Source organism: Panthera onca, chromosome F1 (assembly GCF_046562875.1).
Source record: "Panthera onca isolate mPanOnc1 chromosome F1, mPanOnc1 haplotype 2, whole genome shotgun sequence".
Taxonomy (NCBI): domain Eukaryota; kingdom Metazoa; phylum Chordata; class Mammalia; order Carnivora; family Felidae; genus Panthera; species Panthera onca.
This window is the reverse complement of record NC_138355.1, coordinates 33,435,181-33,458,506: the sequence shown is the minus strand read 5'-3', so window position 1 is coordinate 33,458,506 and position 23,326 is coordinate 33,435,181. Positions and strand designations below refer to the sequence as shown.

Here is a 23,326-nt window from a genome sequence, read left to right as displayed (position 1 = left end):
CGGGGTCTCACTGGGGAAAGCAGCACGCGTCCGGCCGGAATCTCAACCCGCAGCTGCGGCAGCGTTCCGGCAGGTGCTCGGCGGCCCAGTGGAGTGCTGCGCTGGCGGCGGCGATGGGGGCTGTGGGCGTAGGGTTGGTGGACTGTCACTGCCACCTCTCGGCCCCGGACTTTGACAGCGTATGTAAGGGCGAGGCCCTGCCCGTGGGAGCGGGGAGGCTCGCGGCCCTTTACCTTCAGATTGTTTTTGCTCTCCTCCCTTAAGACCAAGCCTCAAATCCTCCCAGGCCCGTTTATGGCCCGGAGTGACTTGCTCCCGGCTCCGTATTTAATCTCAGTCCTAATGATTTTTCTTTCTGATCCTGAATAGCGTTAAGCCCTCTGTCTCCACGTAGCTTTTATTTGCTCTTCCCGTTTGCTGGAGTGCTTTCCCCCTTCCTCCCCTTGGTCCGGCCGTTTATCCCACCCGCCTCGCAACTCCTGGCGGAGCCCCCAGTTTTCCCGGGAAAATTGTGTTTTCGGCACTTTCCCGCGCACCGTGTGTTCCAGTTCTAATGGGGAAGAGAAGCAAACAAAAGGACAGAACACAGAAAATCAGAGTTGCAAAGTTGCACAGTTGCAAACTGCTCCATTGGGGATGAGAGGCTGATGATAGAGAAGGAAGAGCGGGGTGTCTTTTAGGGGGTAAACCTCTCAAGAGGGGGCACTTAAGTTGGAATTGCAAAGACAAAGAGTCGGCCAAGCAAGGAGTTGGGTGTACGGTGGTGTAAAAAGCAAGCAGGTAGCAGGCCCCAGACAGGATAGAACTTGGCACATTCAGCCTACAAAAAGGCTGGTGGAGCCCACTGAGCTAGAAAGAGAGGGGTGGAAACAAGACTGGTGAAGTAGGCCAGTAAGGACAATGTGGATCCAGTAAAGGTTTTTTGTTTTTTGTTTTTTTAAGGGAGAGGGACAAATCTGATTTCCATTTTAAAAACCGTTTTGCTAATGTGTGGCAAATAGCAAGAGTGGAAGCTAGAAAACCCTAGCTTTTGGAGGCGTTTACTGTATGTAGACAGGAGATGATGGTGGTTGCAAGGGGGTTTGAGAGAAGCAGATGTTTGGCACATGTTGAAGCCTAATATCCTTCCAAGTGGAAATGTCATGTAGTCATCTTTAAATGTCAGTCTTGGGTTCAGGAGAAAATAGGCTGGAGATCAAAATTGGGGACTCATTAGCATAATGGTATTAAAACCTGTGGATGAGATCACCCGAGGTATAGAGAGAGAGGAGCATAGGGTCCTGAAATCTGGCAGAGGAAAGAGAGCCAGCTAAGGAGACTGAAAAGTAGCAGCTAGTGGAGAGCGGTGTTTGCAGGAGGGTAGTATAGCAGAAGCCACGAGTGGGAAATATTTCAGGAAAGAAGGAGTGAACAAGTGAGTTCTTAATGCTGCTGAAGGTAAAGTAAGAGGAGGATAGAGAAGTGTCCTTTATATTTCACAATAACAGTTTCTGTTTTAGTAGAGTGGGAACAGAAGCCAGATTTTAGGGAGAGACGAAGTAAACAGAAGGTGCATCACTATTGCTCTTCACATTCTGTCACACTGTTCCTTGCCTTTGTTGTCATTCTTTATGGTGCCTAACTACATTGATATATACAGCCAAAGAGCTGTATTATTTATTATCTAAAATAATTGTGATTACTTACGCTTGTTTTAGGATCTGGATGATGTTTTGGAGAAAGCCAAGAAAGTAAGTCGATCTCTATCATTGCCTTTTGTTTTCCTATTGATTTCAAGCTAGAACAGCTTGAACTTTAGAGACAGTATGCTTATGTTGCTTTGTTAATAATAAGTAACATTAATTAACTGTTTACTATATGCCAGGCCCCAAGCTAAGCCCTTTCTTACATTGTCTCATTTAATGTTTCACAACATCCTTAGGAGGAAGCTACTATTTTGTAGCCAACCATTTGGTAGATGAGAAAACTCAGACCTAGAGATTAACCTATCCAAAGACACACTGCTAGTAACGTGATACAGATAAGATAGATAGTCTGGATCCAAAATATGTTCCCGCAACTACAGTGCTTACCAGTTATATGGAACAGATTGGTCCATCTGTCAGTTCTGAAATTAGCTCCGGAGATCATGGAGAAATTACAAAAGTTTCCTGAGACATTTTTAATTTGTTTCAGAAAAAAATGACTAATTTTTGGAAGTATTTATGAAATTCATTATAACGAGCACTTTATAGTCTTCCCTAAAAGTGATAGTCAGGAATGGTTGCCAATACATTTTACATACACAGCAATCATTCACTATGGCAGCTTAATTAGGAGTTTGGAATTACACAGGCCTAGTGATCTTTTTTTTTTTTTTTTTTTTTTTTTAACGTTTATTTATTTTTGAGACAGAGAGAGACAGAGCATGAATGGGGGAGGGGCAGAAAGAGAGGGAGACACAGAATCGGAAGCAAGGCCTAGTGATCTTTAGTGAGCTATTTGACTCCATCCAAAACTCTCTCCTGATCTAGATAGTGGATTATAGTAGTGCCTACCTCATAGGGTTGTGTAGATTAAATGAGGTAATACTTATATTCACTGAACATAGTGCCTGAAACATAGTGAGTACCCAGTGATAGCCATCCTGATTATATTGATGGTGTGTGAGTAAGAATAACTAAAAGTACAGAAGACTTTAAATTTGTCTTCAGTTATATTAAATGTGTATTGTTTGAGACTCTAACTATTCATTTTTGTTTCAGGCCAATGTTATGGCTCTTGTGGTGGTTGCTGAACATTCAGAAGAATTTGAGAAGATTATGCAGCTTTCAGAAAGGTGCTGCTTCTCTCATTAAGCATTTAAAGAGTTGTTAATAAGGATGCAGTTATGATGTCATATTTATAATATCAGAGATCATCCATTTTGAAAGAGAATAAGAAGAAAAAAAGTCACATCGATGTAGCCCTAAAAAATTCTTTCATACTTGTTCTTTAGAGTAGCATTGTTTACTAGTTTAATATTCCTGCTCTCTTAATTTGTTCTACATTTTTAGGTATAAGGGGTTTGTCCTGCCATGTTTGGGTGTTCACCCTGTGCAAGGAGTTTCACCAGAAGACCAAAGAAGTGTCACATTAAAGGTAACAGTCATATAAAACAAGAACCATAAAAAAAAAGATGCCTTTTTACTTTGTAATCCTCTTCTTTCTGACCTATATTCTAAGGCAATAATCCAGAAGAAGGAAATACTACCTTTCACATAGGTATTTGTTGCAGCATTATTTGTAATAGAGGAAAAAATGGAAACAGCCTAGAGGCTCAGAAATAAAAATTAATTAGTTTGTAGAATGTTAAATATACATACATACATATGGGATGCATGCATGGAAAATGAGAATTATAAGGTTTATTTTATATTAGTGATGAAGAAAATATTTAACAGTATAATATAGGGAGAAAAGCAGGATACCAAATGGTTATTTGCTAGGAGTGACATCCAAGGAAAAATATATTCTATAAGGAAAAGACTGGAGAGAAAAACACAGAAATGGTATTAGCTGTGATGATTGGGCAGAATTATAAGTGACTTGCTTTCACATTTTTTATCATGTTGTCCTATTGCTTTGGCAAAAAAGTGATAAAATATCCAGAAAAAGAAAGTTACAAATTCATAGATGTAGTATTGTAAGGGAGCAAATGAGCAGTGTCTTCTTGACCATTAAGCCATTTCTATAGGAATGCTCTGATCTATTAAGCTGCGTTGCTTTTATACCCTCTGTGAAAAAAATCCTACCTACAAGATCTCACTGACTCACAATAGCCAATGTGTCTTACATTTCAGACTCGTCTCTTGACTCAACATCAGGGTGATGCACAGTTCCTTAAATGCTTTATTACATAATGGAATTGATAGCCCCCCATTTTGAAGAAGTAAAGACTTTTTGTTACCTATGAATAAAGGAGGCTACAAGGTCTTTGACTTTTTATAATAGTGAATTTGTATTCTTACATTAGGATACCCCAGGTAGCTCTATTTATTTTGAAACAAAAGTACTTTTAATTCACTTAAGGTAAAAATAAATACTTGTCCTATAGCTTTCCTGAGTTGTTCTCCTGTTATGATAGAATTAGCTAAATTGCCAAAGAGTTAAAATTCCAAAAATACTGGGGATCATAGCAAGATAGCATTTCTTTCATTGATCTTGAGATTTCTATTAATAGGCATTCATTTAGTTAGTCAACAAGTGTTTACTGAGCACCTACTGCATTTCAAGCACTCCTCCAAGCAGCATGGAGTGAAATCCCTCTCGTGGAGGCTAGATTCTAGATAGGGGCAGACAGACCATCAACAATTAGATACGCAAACAGGAAAACTTTAGGTAGCACTTAGTGCTTTAAAGACAATAAAACAAGATTATGTGATAGGGATTGTGGATGCTGGTTTTTAGATTGTAGTCAAGGAAAGCCTCTCTGAGGTGGTGATGTTAGAAATGCAACCTGAATGCTATGAAGGAATTGGCCCTGCAGAGAGAGGCATCCAAGTGTTGTAGGCAAAGGAAACAACCAAGCACGAATGTCCTAAGGTAGGAACAAGAAATAAAGTGCTGATGTGACAACAGTGGTGAGGTCAGAGGGACTGGGCAGGGATCACGTCGTAAGGGCCTTGTCGGATTTCATCAATTCAGTGGGAGATTTAAGACAGGAGCAAAAGAGGAAGACAGAAGGAGCTAGGAGACTATTACAGAGAGAGAGACGGTGGTAGACTGGACCAGAGTGGTAGCAGCAGAGGTGAGAGGAGGTGGGTGGATTTGACATATTCTGGCACAGATGTAGAACTGATAGGACTGTTTAATTTATAAAAGTAGTTAAAATACCAACAATAGATGGGTAATTCTAGATTCTTAAAGCAGATATGAACTTAGGAAATCTCAGGATAGCCCTCTGAAAAACACCACAGATAAGCAGTTATTCCTATTTTACTCCTAGTGTGCTTGTCCATACCCTAGATTCATTTTCCCATATTGATTAAATTAGAAGCCCCTAATATGTGGTACAAAGCTAGGTATGTAGTAAGCATTTATTAAGTTAATTTGGTTTATAAACTTAAAGTGGCCTAGCATCGCTTCCCGGCCCTTTGGCTACGATCAAGTGTAAAGTTGCCTAGATCACACAGATCTTCCAGCACATTACTGAATTAATTCATTCAATATATATTATTACCAGGCAGGGCTTGGACCCTGGAGATGCTTCAGGGAACCAAAATTCACTGTCTGGAATCTAGTGCCCCCTGCAAACAGGGCATGTGCTCTGCAGTTGGCTCTGGTCCCTTCTTGGCCCACTTCGTTCATTTGTGTTACACGCCTGACCTGTTCTAAAGGTTCTGAAGACTAAACATTTTCTTTGATAAAAAATCTTTTGTAATTATTTAAAATCATTCAGAATAAATGTGCTCTCCTTCCCTTTTGCCCTTTGTCCCCTTTTTTCCTTCTCCCTCCTCCTTTTCTCTTTTTTTCTGTCAGCAGCATAGTAGGAACAGCATGGGCTTTGAAGTCAGAAAGGCCTGTCCTACTGGCTTCTGTGATCTGTGGCACTTTGCTAAGTCTTAATTCCCTCTTTTTTTTTTTTTTAAAAGAGGCTTCATGCCCAGCGCAGAGCCCAATATGGGGCTTGAACTCACAACCTTGTGATCAAGACCTGCACTGAGATCAAGAGGTGGTCACTTAACCCACTGAGCCGCCCAGATGCCCCACAATTTCCTCATTTGTAAACCATGAATAATTATACAATAGTAGTCCTAGTCATAGTTATAGAGGTTTAGGATTTTTGAAGCCCCATAATAGAACCATTAGCTATTAAGGAACTTGAGACCTTATGGAGGAAGTTAGAACAAAAATGAAGTCAGAAATAGATTTATGAATGTCTTTATAAAACTTTTTACATCTATTGAAATACTAGAGACCACACACACAAATACACACATGTATTAAGTTAGTAGTATGAATTATATTAATTTCTATTTACTATCCCTGACTTGCCAGAACTTCCAGACTATTTCGTGAGAAGTTGGAACAGTCTTATTATAAATTTGTTTTGTTTTTTTCCACAGATAATACATATTCCAAGAAGCACAATTTTTCCTGTATCTGGTCTTCATCCAAATGTACACCTTCTTTCTAAGACTTTCCAAATATCAGCCATTTCCTGGGTAATCCCCAACTTTTCCAGTGCCTCTGAGCTTTGAGAGACAGAGTAACTTGTATATTTGATATGGAAGAAACTTTGGATGACACTGTTTAACCTCGGCTGTTGTCAGACGCCTTCTCTGGTGTCTAAGGTTTTATACTCTTAGCTCCTACAACAGTGTTAATTCCTCTTCGTTGAGTCTACTAGAATGTATTTCTAAGGCCTTGATCTACTCTCTCCCTCATCCTTTCTGTCTCTAGAGGTAGAATTGTAAAATCTCCTGTTCCTTTACCTACTGTTTCACCTCCCTCTTCTTAATTCTTCTTTGTCCTGATTATCTTCAGTAGAATTCCTTTGCAATTTACATAGCCTGAGACTAAAACTCTCAAAGTAGTTTATAAGATATCTAGAAGCAAATTTTCCATATATGTATTTATTTGTCTTTCCCTTTTCTTACAAGGGAACTCTCACAGGGTGAATTCTCTTTAAGTGGAAATAGTAATATCATGGAAACTAATACTATACAGTTATTTCAGTAGTTGACAAAGAAGCATATGTGTGATATTTAGTGTTTATGCTATTGAATCTTTAGGGAAAAAATAGGCTAGGCATGACTGTAAAGACAGAAGAAATCAGTGAAAACAGTGCAGGAGGATGTATAGGATTATCACTATGAAAAAACTAAAAAAACATCCTCAGAGGTGGACATACCACAGTGCACTCCCAAAAGCTCAATTACAAGGGTGACTACCTGTCGGCTTTCTTCTCTCTTGCTCAGCTATTCCAGGAGGAAATCCAAATCAGTCTTAAATGCCAGGGAATACCTCTTAAATATTAGGAAGTGTTCTGGTGGAACGTTTCATTGAAAGTCTTGTTCTTGTAACCTGACTGGGTGTGGGATGTTTCTACTCAAATTTCCAAATAGTAGTATGTACCATTGTAGGATGACTATTAATACTTCTTCACTGGTTAAAGGTATTGAATGTATGTAAAGGATCCAGTATAGTACAGTGCCTGGCATATAAAATGTTTTTTCTAAAGTATCAGTTCCCTTCCTCTTTATTTAAGCAAATTTACTTTTTTTTCTCCCAGGATTTGGATGTAGCTTTGCCCATTATGGAGAATTACAAGGATCGATTATTGGCAATTGGAGAGGTAACACCAAATAGCCGATCAAATGACTTCCAATCCAGACTTAAATATGATATATGAATATAATCTTTAATTCACTGTTGGTGGTTACGACTGACTTAGATAATTATCTTCACCCTATTTAGCTGAATGATAATTTGTCAGTACTTCCTCAAAAAGCAAAATAGCTTGCGGATAAAACAATAGAAAACTTCACCATAGGCTTATGTTAATGAAAGAAAACTACTTTGTTAGCGTTTCTAATTATTTTCTTTTCCTTTTCTTAAATAGGGTCATCTCTGTGGTAGTTAACTTGGTGTATACTGACATTAACTAGGCTAGAGTTTGTAATTAAAAAACATTTTTATTATACAATTTACAATTGTGAAACATTTTTATCACTTGGTAATAAACTCCACTTCTAATCAAAGATAAAAGATAAGAGTAACACTTAAATTTAGAATATAGCAATGCGTGCCAGAATAGTGTCAAGGGAAACAGGCATTATAATCTTCCCTGTCCAATGTAGTAACCACATACAACTGTTAAGCACTTGAAATGTGACTGGTCCAAACTAGATGTGCTATAAATGTAAAATGCACAGCATTTCAAAGTCTTAGTACCCAAAACAAGAATGTAAAATAACAATGATTTTTTTATATTGATTTTGTATTGAAATAATAATATTACTATATAATAATGATGTTTTTGACATATTGTATTAATAGGATTAAAGTATATTATTAAAATTAATTTCACCTGATTCTTGTTAGTGTTTTTATTTTATTTTTTAAAAAATGTTTATTTATTTTTGAGAGAGAGAGAGAGGGAGCATAAGCAAGGGAGAGGCAGAGAAAGAGAGGGAAACACAGTCTGACGCAGGCTCTAGTCCCTGAGCTGTCTGCACAGAGCCTGATGCAGGTCTTAAACCCATGAACTGTGACATCATGACCTGAGCCGAAGTCAGACACTTAACCGACTGAGCCAGCCTAGGTGCTCCTTGTTAGTGTTTTTAACAAGGCTACTAGAAACTGTGAAGTTACGCATGTGGCTTGCATGTATGGCTCCCGTCATGTTTCTTGGACAGCATGGCTCCATGGCATGTCTTTTAGGTTCATTAAACCATAAACGTGTAAATCTGTTGTATTTTTCCATTACAGGTGGGACTAGATTTCTCCCCCAGATTTGCTGGCACTGATGAACAGAAGGAAGAGCAGCGACAAGTCCTAATCCGACAGGTCCAATTAGCCAAAAGATTAAATTTGCCTCTGTAGGTTAATTAATCATCTTTCTGTATTAATAGCTATGGAGCAAATTAAATAATGATTCTCCTGAGATGGAGCTTTGCATTTCTTTTTCTCTGAATTGCTTTAATAGAACAAAATAATACTTACAGATTAAGTACCTAAAAAGAATTTTTTGTTGTTAAACAGAAATGTTCACTCACGCTCAGCTGGAAGACCCACCATCAGCCTCTTAAATGAGCAAGGTATTTAGGTTCCTGAGAGAAATGTGCCTAATATTTCAGTTTGACAGTTCCAGTCCATGTTCTCACGGAATAAACCGTGTTTCACTTTGATTTCTTAAAGGGAATGAAATGGGGCAAGGGTGGAGGTGGAAACCAACTAAGGTGATTTTGCAAGTCAGTCTACTTCCAGGTGTGACTATGCCATTTAAAAGGCCAGCATAAAGCAAGTGAAAACTTGGATCAAGTAATTTATATTCCCTAATTTAAAAATTGGCAGTTCCAATTTTTTAATCAGCTTAACCAGCTGATTAAAGACAGGAAAAAACAGAGCAAAGATGTGTTACTGTTTTGCATGTTTTCTGGCTGCTGCTTCAGAAAATGGTAATTATACAGGCTGAGGCCATGATACATAAAATGCACTGTCAACTTCAGCTGCTTCTAAAGTAAAAGTATATCTTACAGAATTACTTTTCAGACTTTATAAAGTGTTATACACAGTAAGAAATATACTTTATTTTGAGTCGCAATATATACACATGTATACTTTTTTTGTAGTATGACTTTATTTCGAGACTTCGTATATGTGCATAAAGAAACCTGAGAAACGTTTAAGGAGCAGTATATTTATATGGTATATATAAATATGTGTGCATATATATATGCAGACACACACATACATATAAGCACATGCTGGTCAGTCGTGACTCACTAAATTGATTTCATAGTTCACTTAATAGTCGCAATCCACAAATGATCACACCTACTATTTGAAAAAAAACAGTATCAAATAGTAAAGTAAATGTAATTGCCTGCAGCTAGAAAGTATTGTATTTCTCAGTGATGAGAATCACTGGGATTAGTAAAAATTACTGGGATTTTTAGGCAGGCTGAGTGGCCATCCTTTAAGAACTAAAGGTGATCTTGTGAAGCCAGCCCTGACTACAGAATCTCTCAGTCACTGATTCCCTGTCTCTTTCACAAGCATTCTTGCGAAGGATAATTTCACTGCTTAAAGACGTAGTAGGAACAATAATTGTTCCTACTAGAATAATTTCCAAATGTCTAGAAAAGGTTTGATGATAAAGGATGTTTAGAAATGTGTTTAAAAAATTGTATTTCAATTTTATTCTGAAGATTAACAACGTGCTGTATTTTTTATTGTACTGTTTGAACACTGTACATTTACCCGTTAGAAGTCATAGAACCTCATCCTTATGTCCTTGTGATCAACATTTACTTAAAATTTACAATCTATGTTGCCCAATTTGATTAGTGGAAAAACTTCTCATTAAGGAAATGAAAGGAAACTCTAGCTTCTCATTAACCTTTGACAGGTGCTGACAAAGTGCTTCTGCATGCATTTGATGGCCGGCCATCTGTAGCCATGGAAGGAGTAAGAGCTGGGTACTTCTTCTCAATTCCTCCTTCTATCATAAGAAGTGGACAGGTAAGTTCTTTCATTAAGCCTCAATTTATGCTTTGTGAAATACACTTTAAAATACTAGCTTTTATTACACACTTGTAATAACTTACTCTGGTTACATTACAAAAACTAATCATAGGTCCCTACCGCACACTGACATGAAAATTAACTCAAAAATGGATCAAAGACATAAACACAAGAGCTAAATCTATAAAATTATTAGAAGAAAACAGATCAAAATCTTTATAACCTTGGAATTGGCAATGGTTTCTTAGATATGACACCAAAAGCACAAGCAGTCAAAGAAAAAATAGACTTCACCAAAATTTAAAACTTCCACAGTAAAACAATTCTTGTACTTTTTATACTAGAAGAGATACTATGGAGAAAGTGAAAAGATAACCTACAGAATAAGTATTTGCAAATTATATCTAATAAGGGTTTAGTGTCCAGAGTATATAAAACACCATTACTACTCACCAATTAGAAACAAAATAGGTGTGCCTGGGTGCTCAGTCCGTTGAGCGTCCAACCCTTGATTTCAGCTCAGGTCATGAACCCAGGGTTGTGGGACCGAGCCCTGTGTCAGGTTCTGCACTGGGCACAGAGCCTGCTTGGGATTCTCTCTTTCCCTCTTTCTCTGCCCCTTTCCTGTTCATACTCTTGCTCTCACTCTCTCTCAAAAAAAAAAAAAAATAATAATAAATAATAAACAGGCAAATAACCCAGTTTAAAAATGGATGAAGGATTTAAGTAGATTTTCTCCAGAAGACATACAAATGGTCATAAGGACATGAAAAGACATTAGCCAAAAAGAAAGCACAAATCAAGGGTACGATGCAGTACCACTTCACACCCACTCGGTTTGACAGTTTCTCAAAAAATTAAACACAGTTAACATATGACCCAGCAATTCCACTCCTTGGTAGATACCCAAGAGAAATAAAAACATATATCCACACACAAACTTGTACATGAATGTTCACAGCAGCAGGATTCATAATTGCCAAAAACTAGAAACAACCCAAATGTCCATCAGCCGATGAGTGGATAAACAAAATGTGGTGTGCCCGTATAATGGAATATTATTCAATCATAAAAAGAATTGAAGTGCTCATTCCTGCTAAAACATGGATAAACCTTGAAAACATTATGCTAAGAAAAAAGCCAGACACAAAAGAACACATATCATTCCATTTATATGAACTGTCCAGACTAGGCAAATTTCACAGAGGCTGAAAGTAGACTAATGATTGCTACTAATCATTAGTGACTACTAATGGGTAAAGGGTGTCTTTCTGGGGTGATGAAAAGTTCTGGAATTACATACTGCTGATGGTTGTACCACCTTGTGAATATAGTAAAAATCATTAAAATGTATACTTTTATTTTATTAAAAAAAATTTTTTTAATGTTTATTTATTTGTGAGAGAGGCAGAGAGTGAGCAGGGGAGGGGCAGAGAGAGGGAGACACAGAATCTGAAGCAGACTCCAGGCTCTGAGCTGTGAGCACAGAGCCTGACGCGGGACTCGAACTCACAGACCACGAGATTGTGATCTGAGCCGAAGTCGGACACTCAACTGACAGAGCTACCCAGGTGCCCCTGAAATGTATACTTTTAAAGAATGAATATCATGGTATGTGAATTCTATCAATTAAAAATGCAACAAAAACTAATTTAGGTAATTTACCATATTTTTAGACACTCTTTTTTTTTATATTTTATTGTCTTTGATACTGAGGTGCATGTTACAGTCAATGGCACCTTAAATTCTGTGAAATACAGTAAATTGTCTACCAGTATTCAGAACTAATGTAAGTAAAGAGTACAGAATTGAGGTATAGCCAAGATTTTTTACAAATGTCTCCAAGGGGCATTTGGATGGCTAATTGGTTAAGCATCCAACTCTTGACTTCAGCTCAGGTCATGATCCCAGTGTTGTGGGATCAAGCCCCACATCAGGCTCCACACTGCCTGCATGGAGCCTGCTTACGATTCTCTCTCTCCTTCTGCTCCCTCCCTTGTTCCCTCTCTCTCTAAAATAAAATAAAATTTTAAAAAAAATCTCCAGTAACAATTATTTATGTTTTATTATTTTTTGAATTGTAGTTTTTAAAATCAGGTTTATTGAGAAATATACCTATTGTGATTTGCCTTTTTTACATACACAATTCTAATGGTTTTAACAAAGGTGTACTACCACCACATTCAAGATACAGAGTATTTCCATCATCCCAAAAAGTTGCTTCATGTACCTTTCTAGTAAATTCCTCCTTCCACCCCCAATCCCTGGCAACCACTGATTTCTGTCCCTATGGTTTTACCTATTCTAGAATGTGATCTAAATGAAATAATTCATGTAAGCTTTTGGATCTGGCTTCTTTTACTTAATGCTTTTGGATTCATCCGTGTTGTTGCATATATGAGTAGTCTATTTTGTATACGTAGTTTATTTTGATTGCATGTGGATTTTCCAGATTACCCATTTACCAGTTGATAAACATTTAGATTGTCTCCAGTTTCACACTATTATGGATAGAGCTGATATAGACATTAACATACAGATCTTTGTTTGGACATATATTTTCATTTCTTCTGTGTTAAAACCTAGAGGTTCTATTGCTGAGTCATAAGGTTAAGTGTATGTTTAACTTATTAAGAAACTGTCAAACTGACTTCCAATTGGGTGTCCCATTTTGGATTCTCAACAGCAGTAAGCCAAAGTCTTGGTTCTGCATCCTTACTAGTACTTGGTGTTGTCATTTTTTTAGCTATTCTGATACGTGCATAACCATCTCTCATTGTGGTTTCCATTGCATTTCCTCGGTTAATGATGTTTCAAATTTATGTTCCATGCTGACAGTGCAGAGCCTGCTTGGGATTCTCTCTCACTCCCTCTCCCTCAGTCTCCTTCTCTTTGTGTCCCTCCCTCACTCGTGCTCTCTCTCAAATAAAAAGTTTTAAAAAATTTAAAAGCACATCTTTGCAGGGGTGCCTAGGTGGCCCAGTCAGTACAGCATGTGACTCTTCATCTCAGAGTTGTGAGCCCCACATTGGGTGTAAAGATTACTTAGAAATAAAATGTTTTTAAAAATTTAAAATAAAAGCACATCATTTCATGTGCTTATTTGACATCCATACATCCACGTCTCTTCTTTGGTAAAATTTCATTCACATATTTTGCACCTTTTTATTTGGTTTGTTTTTTATTGTTGAGTTGGCGAAGGTCTTTATATATTCTGGATGCAAGTCCTTTATCTGCTAAGTGTTTTGCAAATGTCTTCTCTCATTTTCTCGCAAATATATTCTTTTATTTTCTCTAGTGTCTTTCAAAGGGAAGTTCGTTATTTTGATGAGCTTCAGTTACTATTTTTCTTCTAGGATTTGTGCTCTTAGTATCATATCTAAGAAATCTATCTAACCCAAGGTCAAAAAGATTTTCTCTTATGTTTTCTTCTAGAAGACTTACAGATTTAGTTTTACATTTAGATTTGTGATCTATTTTGTATATGTTGTGAAGTATGAGGCAAGAGTCACTATTTTGCCTATAGATATCTGGTTCTGGTATAATTTGCTGGAAAGATGATCCTTTCTCCCTAAAACTACTTTGGCACTGTAAAAAAATTAATTGACTGTATATCTGGATCTACTTCTCATTTTTCAATTCTGTCCCATTGATGTATATGTCTGTTCATATGCCAATATCACACAACCGTGATTATGTTAGATTTATAGTAAGTTTTGAAATCAGGCAGTGTGAGTATGCTGCAATAAAGCAAATATCACAATAAAGCTGCGTCTCAACAGTGGGCTTAGTAATTATTAAATCCCATTGTAAACAGATGTGCCGTCATCCAAGCTTTGTTGTTCCATTTATAGAGCACAAGCAGAATAAATTTAGCATTATTCTTAAGGGCTCTAGGATTTTTAGAATGGTAAGTAAACATTAAAGTCACCAGCTGCATTAGCACCTAACAAGAAAGTCAGCCTGTCCTTTGAATTTTGGGAGCCAGGCATTGACTTTTTCTCTTTAGCTATGAAGGTCCTAGATGGCATCTTCTTCCAGTAGAAGGCTGTTCTGTCTACACTGAAAATCTGTTTTATAGCGTAGCCACCTTCCTGAATTCTCTGAGCTGGATCTTCTGGAGAACTTGCTGCAGCTTCCATGTCAGCCCTTGCTGCTCCGCCTTGTACTGTCATGTTTTGGAGACGGTGTCTTTCCTTAAACTTCATGGACCAACCTCTGCTGGTTTCAGAATTTACTTCTGCAGCTTCCTCGCCTCTTTCAGCTTTCATAGAATTAAAGGGCTTTGCTCTGGATTGGGCTTTGGCATAAGGGAATGTTGTGGCTGGTTTCGTCTCCTTTCCAGGACACTCAAACTTTCTCCATATCAGCAATAAGGTGTTTCACTTTCTTATCACTTGTGTGTTCACGGGAGCAGCACTTTTCATTTCCTCCAAGAACTTTTTCTTTGCATTCGCAACGGCTAACTGGCACAAGAGACCTCACTTTCTGCCTGTCTCGGCTTTCCTCACCAAGCTTAATCGTATCTAGCTTTTGATTTAAAATGAGAGCTATGTGATTCTTCCTTTCCCTTGAACACTTAAAGACCATTGTAGGGTGATTAATTGGCCTAATTTCAGTATTGTGTGTCTCAGGGAGTAGGGAGGCCTGGGGAGAGGGAGAGAGAGACAAGGGAATGGCTGGTGGGTGGACATACACATTTATCAGTTACGTGTACCGTCTTGTATAGGCACAGTTCGCGGTGCCACAAAGCAGTTACAATAGTAACATCAGAGGTCTCTGGTCACATATCAGCATAACAGATACAATAACAATGAAGATGTTTGGAATATTGCAAGAATCACCAAAATGTGAGACAGTGACACAAACTGAGTAAATGCTTTTGGAAAAACGGCGCTGATAGACTTGCTAGATACAGGGTTGCTGTAAACCTTCAATTTGTAAAAAGAAAAAAACAAAAACAAAGCCTTGACATCTGTGAAACACAGTAAAGCAAGGTTGCCTATATATTATCCTTTTTACAGTTAAAGTATAGTTTATAGTTCAGTTTCAGATTATTTATTTAAAATCTTCCCTGTTTTCTAATATAAACCTTTAATGCTATAGTTGCACTAGCACTAACCAGTTCTTATAGTTACAATCCACAAATTTTGATGGATGCTGTATTTTCACTTTCTTTCAGCTTGAAATATTTTCTAATTTACCTTGTGACTTCCTCTTTGACCATATTGATTATTTCAAAGTGTGTGAAATTGATTATTTCAAAGTATTAATTTCCAAATACTTAGGAATTTTCCTGATAACTTTGTTATTAGGATCTGATCACTAATTCTGTTGTGTTCAGGAAACATACAGTATGTAATTTTAATTCTTCCAAATTAGTTGAGGGGGCGCCTGGGTGCCTCAGTCAGTTAAATGTCTGACTTCAGCTCAGGTCATGATATCACAGTTTGAGAGTTTGAGCCCCACATCAGGCTCTGTGCTGAAGACTTGGAGCCTGGAGGCTGCTTTGGATTCTGTGTCTCCTCTCTCTGCCCCTCCCCTCACCCCCGTCTCTCTCAAAAATCAACAAACATTGAAAAAAAATTTTTTAATAAAATAAATTAATTGAGGCTTAGTGGCCCAGAATATGGTCGGTCTTGGTAAATAGAACATACATAACTTGAAAAGAATGTGTATTCTGCTACTGGGGGATGGAGTGTTCTAAAATGTCAGGTCAAGTTAATTGATAGTTCAAGATTATTTTTATTTCTCCTATTTTTATCAAGTGTGGAAAAATTTCCTATTTGGTAATAATTTTTAGCTGTATCATTTCTTTTCCAAAACAAAAATACTATTTTTTCTAATTTTAAAGACAGTATATGTACATTATAGAAAATTGAAAGACTTCAGAAAAGAACAAATTTCAAGTCGGCCTAAATCCTACCACTCAAAGATAATCATTGATAAAATTGATTCAGATCAATTCTTAGTCTTCTTGTTTTGAGTCAGCTTCATGGATATTAGTGTCTATAAATATTGATCTACTTCATCTTTAAAGTGATTGCATAATATTTCACACTATGGATGTACCATAATTTATTTAATCATTACTGTAAGTAAAGATTAGGTCATTTCTAGTTCTTCACTGTTAATAAACAGTGCTTCAGTACTCAGCTATAAAAAAGAATGCATTCTTGCCATTTGCAACAATATGGATGGACCTACAGGGTATTATGCTAAGGGAAATAAATCAGACAGAAAAAGATAAATACCATATGATTTTACTTCTGTGTGGAATCTAAAAAAAGAAAGAAATGAACAAATAAAACCAAACAGACTCATAAGAGAACTAGTGGTTGCCAGAGAGGAAGGGAGTGGGGAAATGGGCAAAGTAGTTGAAGGAGATTAAGAGGTACAGACTTTCAGTTACAAAATAAGTCATGGAGTTGAAAAGTACAGCACAAGGAATATAGTCAATACTATTGTAATAATCTTGTATGGTGACAGTATTAGGGTAACACTTAGTAATGTAAGTATCAAATCACTATGTTGTACACCTGAAACTAATATAATATTACATGTCAACTATACTTCAATTTAAAGTACTTCAGTGGATGGGGCACCTGAGTGGCTCAGTCGGTTAAGCATCCGACTTCTACTCAGGTCGTGATCTCACAGTCATGAGTTTGAGCCCCGTATCGGGCTCTGTGCTGACAGCTTGGAGCCTGGAGCCTGCTTTGGATTCTGTGTCTCCCTTTCTGTCTCTCTGCCCCTACCCCACTCATGCTCTGTCTGTCTGTGTCTCTCAAAAGTAATAAATGAACGTTAAAAAACATTTTAAGGTACTTCAGTGGACACCTTTGTACATCCACAAATACACGTGCACATTTGTGCAGTATTTCCTATAAACGGAACCATTGAGGAAAAGGGATACATTTTTAAATTTTTGGTTAGATTGTCACATTTCCTTAAAGGAAGTTTATGACAGTTTAGCGTTTATCTACCAATAGTGCATAATATTTCAATGCTTTTTGCAATTTTAATCTTAAAATACTTTATTTTAACCATGTTTCATTTTGTATCATCTGTCGCCCATCTTTTACTTTTTTTACTCTTTTTCGTTTGGGTATAGTTGACACACAACGTTACATTAGTTTCAGGTGTACAACATAGTGATTCACTTCCCATTTTTACTTTCAAAGTGCAGTGGCAGCAAGAGAATTCTGTTCTTGCTTTAAAACTCATGAAGTTCATTACAATCCTTGTAATCCAGACAGAAAATCATAAACAGGAAAATAAAGCCATCTCCTACCCAATCTGAAACTTTAAATGTGCACATGAATCGAATTGGTAAACGCAAAGCCTTGAGTGACTCACAGCGAATAGTAGGAGCAAACACTGAGCGTGGTGGGTGGTGGTGGTGGAGACACCACAGAAGTCTCTTCCTTGGGTCTCCCTTGGGCATGTGATACCAGATGTTTGGCTTTCTTGCTGGGTGTGCTTCATCTTTGGCTACTGGTTACTACTGCTCGGGTCCCTGGAGGCTTTGGATAATTTGGGGCAATGAATGTTTCTGTTTAAATCTATCAGTTGGTAGTAGAAGGATGAGAACACAGTGAACAATTATTGATTGAATAGGAAAGCATGAATTTTAGGTTCCTGGAGAGTAGGATGCATTGGTATATGGGTTTAGTGCACATTTTTTATCTTTATGGCTCATGTTTTAAACTGGTTCTCTCTTTTCTCCAAGAAGCAGAAACTTGTGAAACAGTTGCCTTTAACTTCAATTTGCTTAGAAACAGATTCACCTGCACTAGGACCAGAAAAACAGGTAAATGGTTATCTAAAATCTACATTATTTAGATTGTCTCTTTCTTTTGAACTGTTTTCAGTTTAGCCGTGTGTCTCATTACAGTGTAAATACAGTGGAATCCTATTTTAATGCTAGGTTGAGAGATTTTATTAATTATATAGCTCTTGTGCTCCAGCACATATTAATGGATATCAGCCATGTCTTAATTTATGTAATAATGAGAGCCAGACAAGTACAGTAAAAAGTTCAGTATCTAGAGTCAGAAAGACCTGGATTCAAGTCCTGTCTCTGCTACCCACTAGCTGTGTGACTTTGGGCAAGTTGCTTAATCTCTTTGAAAGTGTGTCCTCATTTACAGAATGTGGGCAAAATAGTAATAAAATACTTGAGAATATTACAGTGAGTATTAAATGAAATAATGTATATGAATGTCCAGCAGCGCCTGGTTTATAGTAGATGTTCAAGAAATGTTTCTTTTTCTTCTATCAATTAGCGTGTTACAATGAGGCTCTGTTTCTTTCAGTACAAATGTTGATGTAATCATAGATTTATTGATGTGATCTTTGCTGTACATTTTATTATTGTAGGCCACAAAATGTCATATTTTAAGTATTGCTACCTTTTAAAATTATAACTGAAAGGAAGCCAGAGTATCTGCTCTGTTTGCTTTGGACACCGCCTATTACATTGACCTCCCAGTGTGGCTTACTGAGTGCCCTTGACTGCCCATCAGATCTGTGTCTCTGTGCCTACCAGGTTCAGAGGACCGGCACTCAAGACTCAGAAGTTTGGGAGCAGTAGTGATGTGATTTTTAATAAACTATGATTATTTACGATTGCAATGTGACTTTTGCTAATTAAAGTCCAATTAGTTACATATCTGTGTAAGTTGCAAGACAGAGGAATGAGGAAATAGACGATCACAACTCCAGTTATGTTTTTGTTTGGGTATAGGACAAGATGGTACAGAATTGCTTTCCTGGTTAGTGTATACTAGAAGGAACAGAACGTAGCATTTTCCCCCTAAACAGAAATGAATTTCAAATGCTGTTCTAACTCAGTGTATATTTGCCTCTAGCTGATTTGACAAAAACTCTGGGTTTCCGGCATAGAGCCTTGTGCATAGCAGGTATTCAGAAATATTTGTTGAATAAATGAATTTTGTAGCTGGATATACTTTTTGTTAAGTAAAGTGCATTTGTTTAGAAAATCAGAAAGCACAGAAAATCATAAACAAGAAAATAGAACCATGTACTACTGAAAAGTTATCACTAGAGAGCAGTGGCTACGAGCATAAACCCTGATACCAGATTTCTCAGGTTTAAACCTCAACCAGCCTACAAACCAGCCATTTAGGATTCCTTCTTATCTACAAAAAAAAAAAGTGACGCTAATAAAGCAGATAATAATAGTACCTATCTCATAGAGTTACTTTGAGGAATAAATGAGAAATCCTATGAAAAGTTTACAACAAAATCTTGCCTACAATAAGCACTAAATAAATGTTAGTTTTTATGTCCTTCCAGCCTTCTTAATATCCATATATGTACATATATATTTTTCATAAAAATAAGAATAGCCTGAACAAATTTCATAACTTGCTTTATCTGGTAAACATCTCTATATGTCAATATGCTTTTCCTCATCATGTTTAATAACTGTGTAATCTTCCAGTATGTGAACATACCATAATATCTGTAACTTGATATTGTTATTTACATTGTTTCCAACACAGCATGATAAACAACATGATGAACATCCTTGAGCAAAAATCTTGGTACATAGTTTTCATTGTTTTTTTAGGCTAATTATCAAGGTGGTTTGTTTTTTTTTTAATTTTAACAGTTATCTTATTCCCCTGAGTATTAACAACCTGAGTAGAAAACATAATAATAATAATAATAATAATATAATTTGTAAAATCTGAGTGCTACTGATTATAGATACACCACTGTTTTGTAACAACTAAGAAAGAAAAATCACTGACAATTATGCTATGACATGCCATCGAATGTAAGTAAAACCAGTATCAATTTCAGAGATATTGAACATCTTAGAATCAGTGAAATACCAGTACGTAATCTATTTATTCTTCCAGACACACAATAGCAATTCTTGAATCCAACTGTAGTAAACCTGTGAGGTGAAGAGGCCAGGCAGCAGAGCAGTGACCTTTACAAGCCAGTCACTTATACAACAGACCAAAGCACAGTTAATTCATCAGACAGGCAGGTCACCAAGTGTTCACCACCTGCAGACTGCTTTATGTGCTGGGCCCTGGGCCTCAGTGTTAATACCCGAGGACTCTTTTCAAGAACGACATCGACTTACAGTCAACATTGTACAGGCCAATGTTGTGGCTATAGCTTTTAAGCTGAGGTTCAGGGCCTTCTCCCCAGCCTTGCCTCCCCTCCCCTGCCATTAAGAAAAGAAAAAAAAAAAAAAAAAAAAAAAAACCTCACTGGCTTTTACCAACTCACTTTGTTCTGCTCTATCTATGGTCTCTAAGATTGCTTCCCTTGAGTGTCATGTCTGATTCACTGTCTGCTTTGTTCTGTTTCAGGTACGAAATGAACCCCAAAACATTTCCATTTCAGCAGAATATATTGCCCAGGTGAAGGGGATCTCAGTAGAAGAAGTTATAGAAGTGACAACACAGAATGCATTGAAACTATTCCCCAAGCTTCGGCAGCTGCTCCAGAAGTAGCTTCAAAACCAAATCTGCTGCAGGGAGCAGCATCCGAGAGAAAGAAATGTTCCGATTAAGAGTCTGAACTAGGGGCACCCAGGTGGACACCCAGTCAATTAAGCATCTGACTTCGGCTCAGGTCGTGATCTCACAGTTCGTGGCTTCGAGTCCTGTGTCGGGCTCTGTGATGACATCTCAGAGCCTGGAACCTGCTTCAGATTCTGTGTCTCCTTCTCTCTGTTCCTCTCTACTCATGCTCTGTCTGTCTTTGTCTCTCAAAAATAAATAAACGTTAAAAAAAAAAAAAAAGAGTCTGAACTGAAGAAGCCATTATATAAAGGTATAGAAGATTATAATTGGAGAAGATATTTCTCCTAAAACTGGGCTTGGATCCTGAAACCCTGGGTTCTGATTCCACTTTGTACTTCTTTTTAATTTTGGGGGACCTAGCAGGAGATTGGGAAACATCACTGCTTCTTACCTTCCCCATTAAGTAGAACCACGAGATGAACCGAAACCATTTCTTCTGGCAAGGGTGGTTCCCACAGGTAAGATGTGAGTGCTACCGTGGTGGCTAAAGTTTGATCCTTCACCACCTGTTATATTTCCCATAGGATTTATCTGGTGAAAGGAGATCTAGTTTTTTATACTGTCAGAAATCTCTTTTTTCTGGGTTTGTAAAATTGAATTGTCAGGACTTTGAATTACTTCTTTTTAAGAAAGAAATGTATAGGTTCTTATATTGATCTTAGACTTTGACGTGTGAGGCGAATGGTGTGTCTAATCACCATTAAATACTAAGCCCCAAAGGTTAGGTAGTAACTAAGTTTAAGATCCAATCTGAATTTTGTCACATGTATAAAATGTACATAGGTTTGTGAAAAATGTATCTATTTTTGCATGTAGTGATATTTTATATTTTTAAGTTTTAAAAATCGTGTCTGCAAAGAGTTTTGTGGATGGATTGGTGGGGATGTATGCAATGTCCCCACCATCATACATAATGAATGTACATAATGTCACTAAACTGTACACTTAGAAGTTATTAAAGTGGTAGATTTTAACCACAGTGTGTATTTTAACCACATTTTTTTTAAAATCTTATATGTAGTTGACTAGGTGTTATGACCATACCAAAACCTCATTATTGAATTTTACTAAATTATACAATCAGCAAATACTGGAAAAAGTACCTATCATAGAAAAAAATTGACTTCCTACAAACTAGGTGATTTTACATAATCTTTAATATTTTGAAATTATTTATGTAGGAATCGAAACTAGTTCTAGGGCAGATGGCCCAAAGTGAACTAGACTAGCTAAGAAACCAAAGAGGGTGGGGCGCCTGGGTGGCGCAGTCGGTTAAGCGTCCGACTTCAGCCAGGTCACGATCTCGCGGTCCGTGAGTTCGAGCCCCGCGTCAGGCTCTGGGCTGATGGCTCAGAGCCTGGAGCCTGTTTCCGATTCTGTGTCTCCCTCTCTCTCTGCCCCTCCCCCGTTCATGCTCTGTCTCTCTCTGTCCCAAAAATAAATTAAAAAATGTTGAAAAAAAAAATTAAAAAAAAAAAAAGAAACCAAAGAGGGTGCTTCATGAGGAGTTTAACAGCCCATCAGCATCACAAGAGATGAAATTCCTACATGTAGTGGGAGGTTCCACTAAAATCGGACTGACTGAAATTCCTACATGTAGTGGGAGGTTCCACTAAAATCGGACTTCGGAGCTCTCTTTCACCTCTGTATTTCTTCTGCCTATTTCCCACCCCTTCTGCCCACACCCCCTTTGTATTTCTTCTGCCTATTTCCCACCCCTTCTGCCCACACCCCCTTTGTCCATATCTCACCTTTAAATCCTTTAAGACCCGGCTTACATGACTTTCCCTTGCCTGGTCATCCCAGCCAGACATGACCCCTCCCTCCAAATTGGGTAGCCACTTTCTTCATTTACTCCTCAATTTATTTGTTTCATTGATTACACAAACAGTTCTTGAGCCCCTCCTTGTGTGTTTCCCACTAATCTAGGCCCATAGGCTACAGAGAGGAATGAGACAAGGTCTTTGCCTTCAGTTCAAAATTTATAAAGTGGAAAAGTAATTTCAAAACTATGTTGAGAAGCACTATAATATAGGAGGAATAGAGTTCTATAAAACCAGTCTGATGACAACATGCATTACCTTTTACCTTTTTTTAAAGTTTATTCATTTATTTTTGAGGGAACGCAAGTGCAGGAGGGGCAGGGAGAGAGGAAGACAGAATTGCAAGCAGGCTCCATTCTGTGCAAAGCCCAAAGCAGGGCCGGAATCCGTGACCCATGAGATCATGACCTGAGCCAAGATCAAGATTAAGGACACTTCACCGACTGAGCCACCAAGGTGCTTCAACACACATTCCTTTTTACTAGGCTTACTTTGTGCATGTCTTTCAAATCTAGAGGTTGCGGATCATGTGAGAACTACTTTCTTTTTGCATCTTCTCTGTGGCCTGAAACGAGGTTTGCAATATCATATACTCTCACTTATCTTTTAAATGTGCAAATGGAGGCAGTAAGTCCAACTGACTGCAGCTGACAAGTCAGGTATGTTATCTTTCAATCTACTCTTTGAAATGGAGATCTCTTTTTTTTTTTTTAATGT

The 23,326-nt window shown here is 37.6% G+C and overlaps 1 protein-coding gene across 3 annotated transcripts; it reads left to right on the top strand.

Moving 5' to 3' along the window:
* Positions 1-19: 19 nt before the first annotated feature.
* On the top strand, positions 20-21,216 carry TATDN3 (TatD DNase domain containing 3). 3 transcript variants are annotated; one of them, XM_060643868.3, is made up of 10 exons: positions 20-179; positions 1,698-1,730; positions 2,745-2,818; positions 3,036-3,120; positions 7,256-7,318; positions 8,455-8,564; positions 8,728-8,783; positions 10,097-10,209; positions 17,948-18,025; positions 20,571-21,013. In XM_060643868.3, exons 1-10 carry the CDS (start codon positions 114-116, stop codon positions 20,712-20,714), a joined length of 822 nt encoding a protein of 273 aa, XP_060499851.1. In that variant the 5' UTR covers positions 20-113; the 3' UTR covers positions 20,715-21,013. The 3 variants fall into 3 exon arrangements, with proteins under 3 accessions (XP_060499851.1, XP_060499850.1, XP_060499852.1); XM_060643867.3 differs by having other exon boundaries at positions 22-179; positions 17,945-18,025; positions 20,571-21,009; XM_060643869.3 differs by having other exon boundaries at positions 70-183; positions 17,945-18,025; positions 20,571-21,216.
* The last annotated feature ends 2,110 nt before the right edge of the window (positions 21,217-23,326 follow it).

Bases quoted from the DNA above. Each gene is read 5' to 3' on its own strand.
- TATDN3 (XM_060643867.3), top strand. From the start codon at position 114: ATGGGGGCTGTGGGCGTAGGGTTGGTGGACTGTCACTGCCACCTCTCG. The intron at 8,784-10,096 runs GTATTTAGGTTC...AACCTTTGACAG, and splicing joins CAGCCTCTTAAATGAGCAAG to GTGCTGACAAAGTGCTTCTG. The intron at 10,210-17,944 runs GTAAGTTCTTTC...CTTTTCTCCAAG, and splicing joins CTATCATAAGAAGTGGACAG to AAGCAGAAACTTGTGAAACA.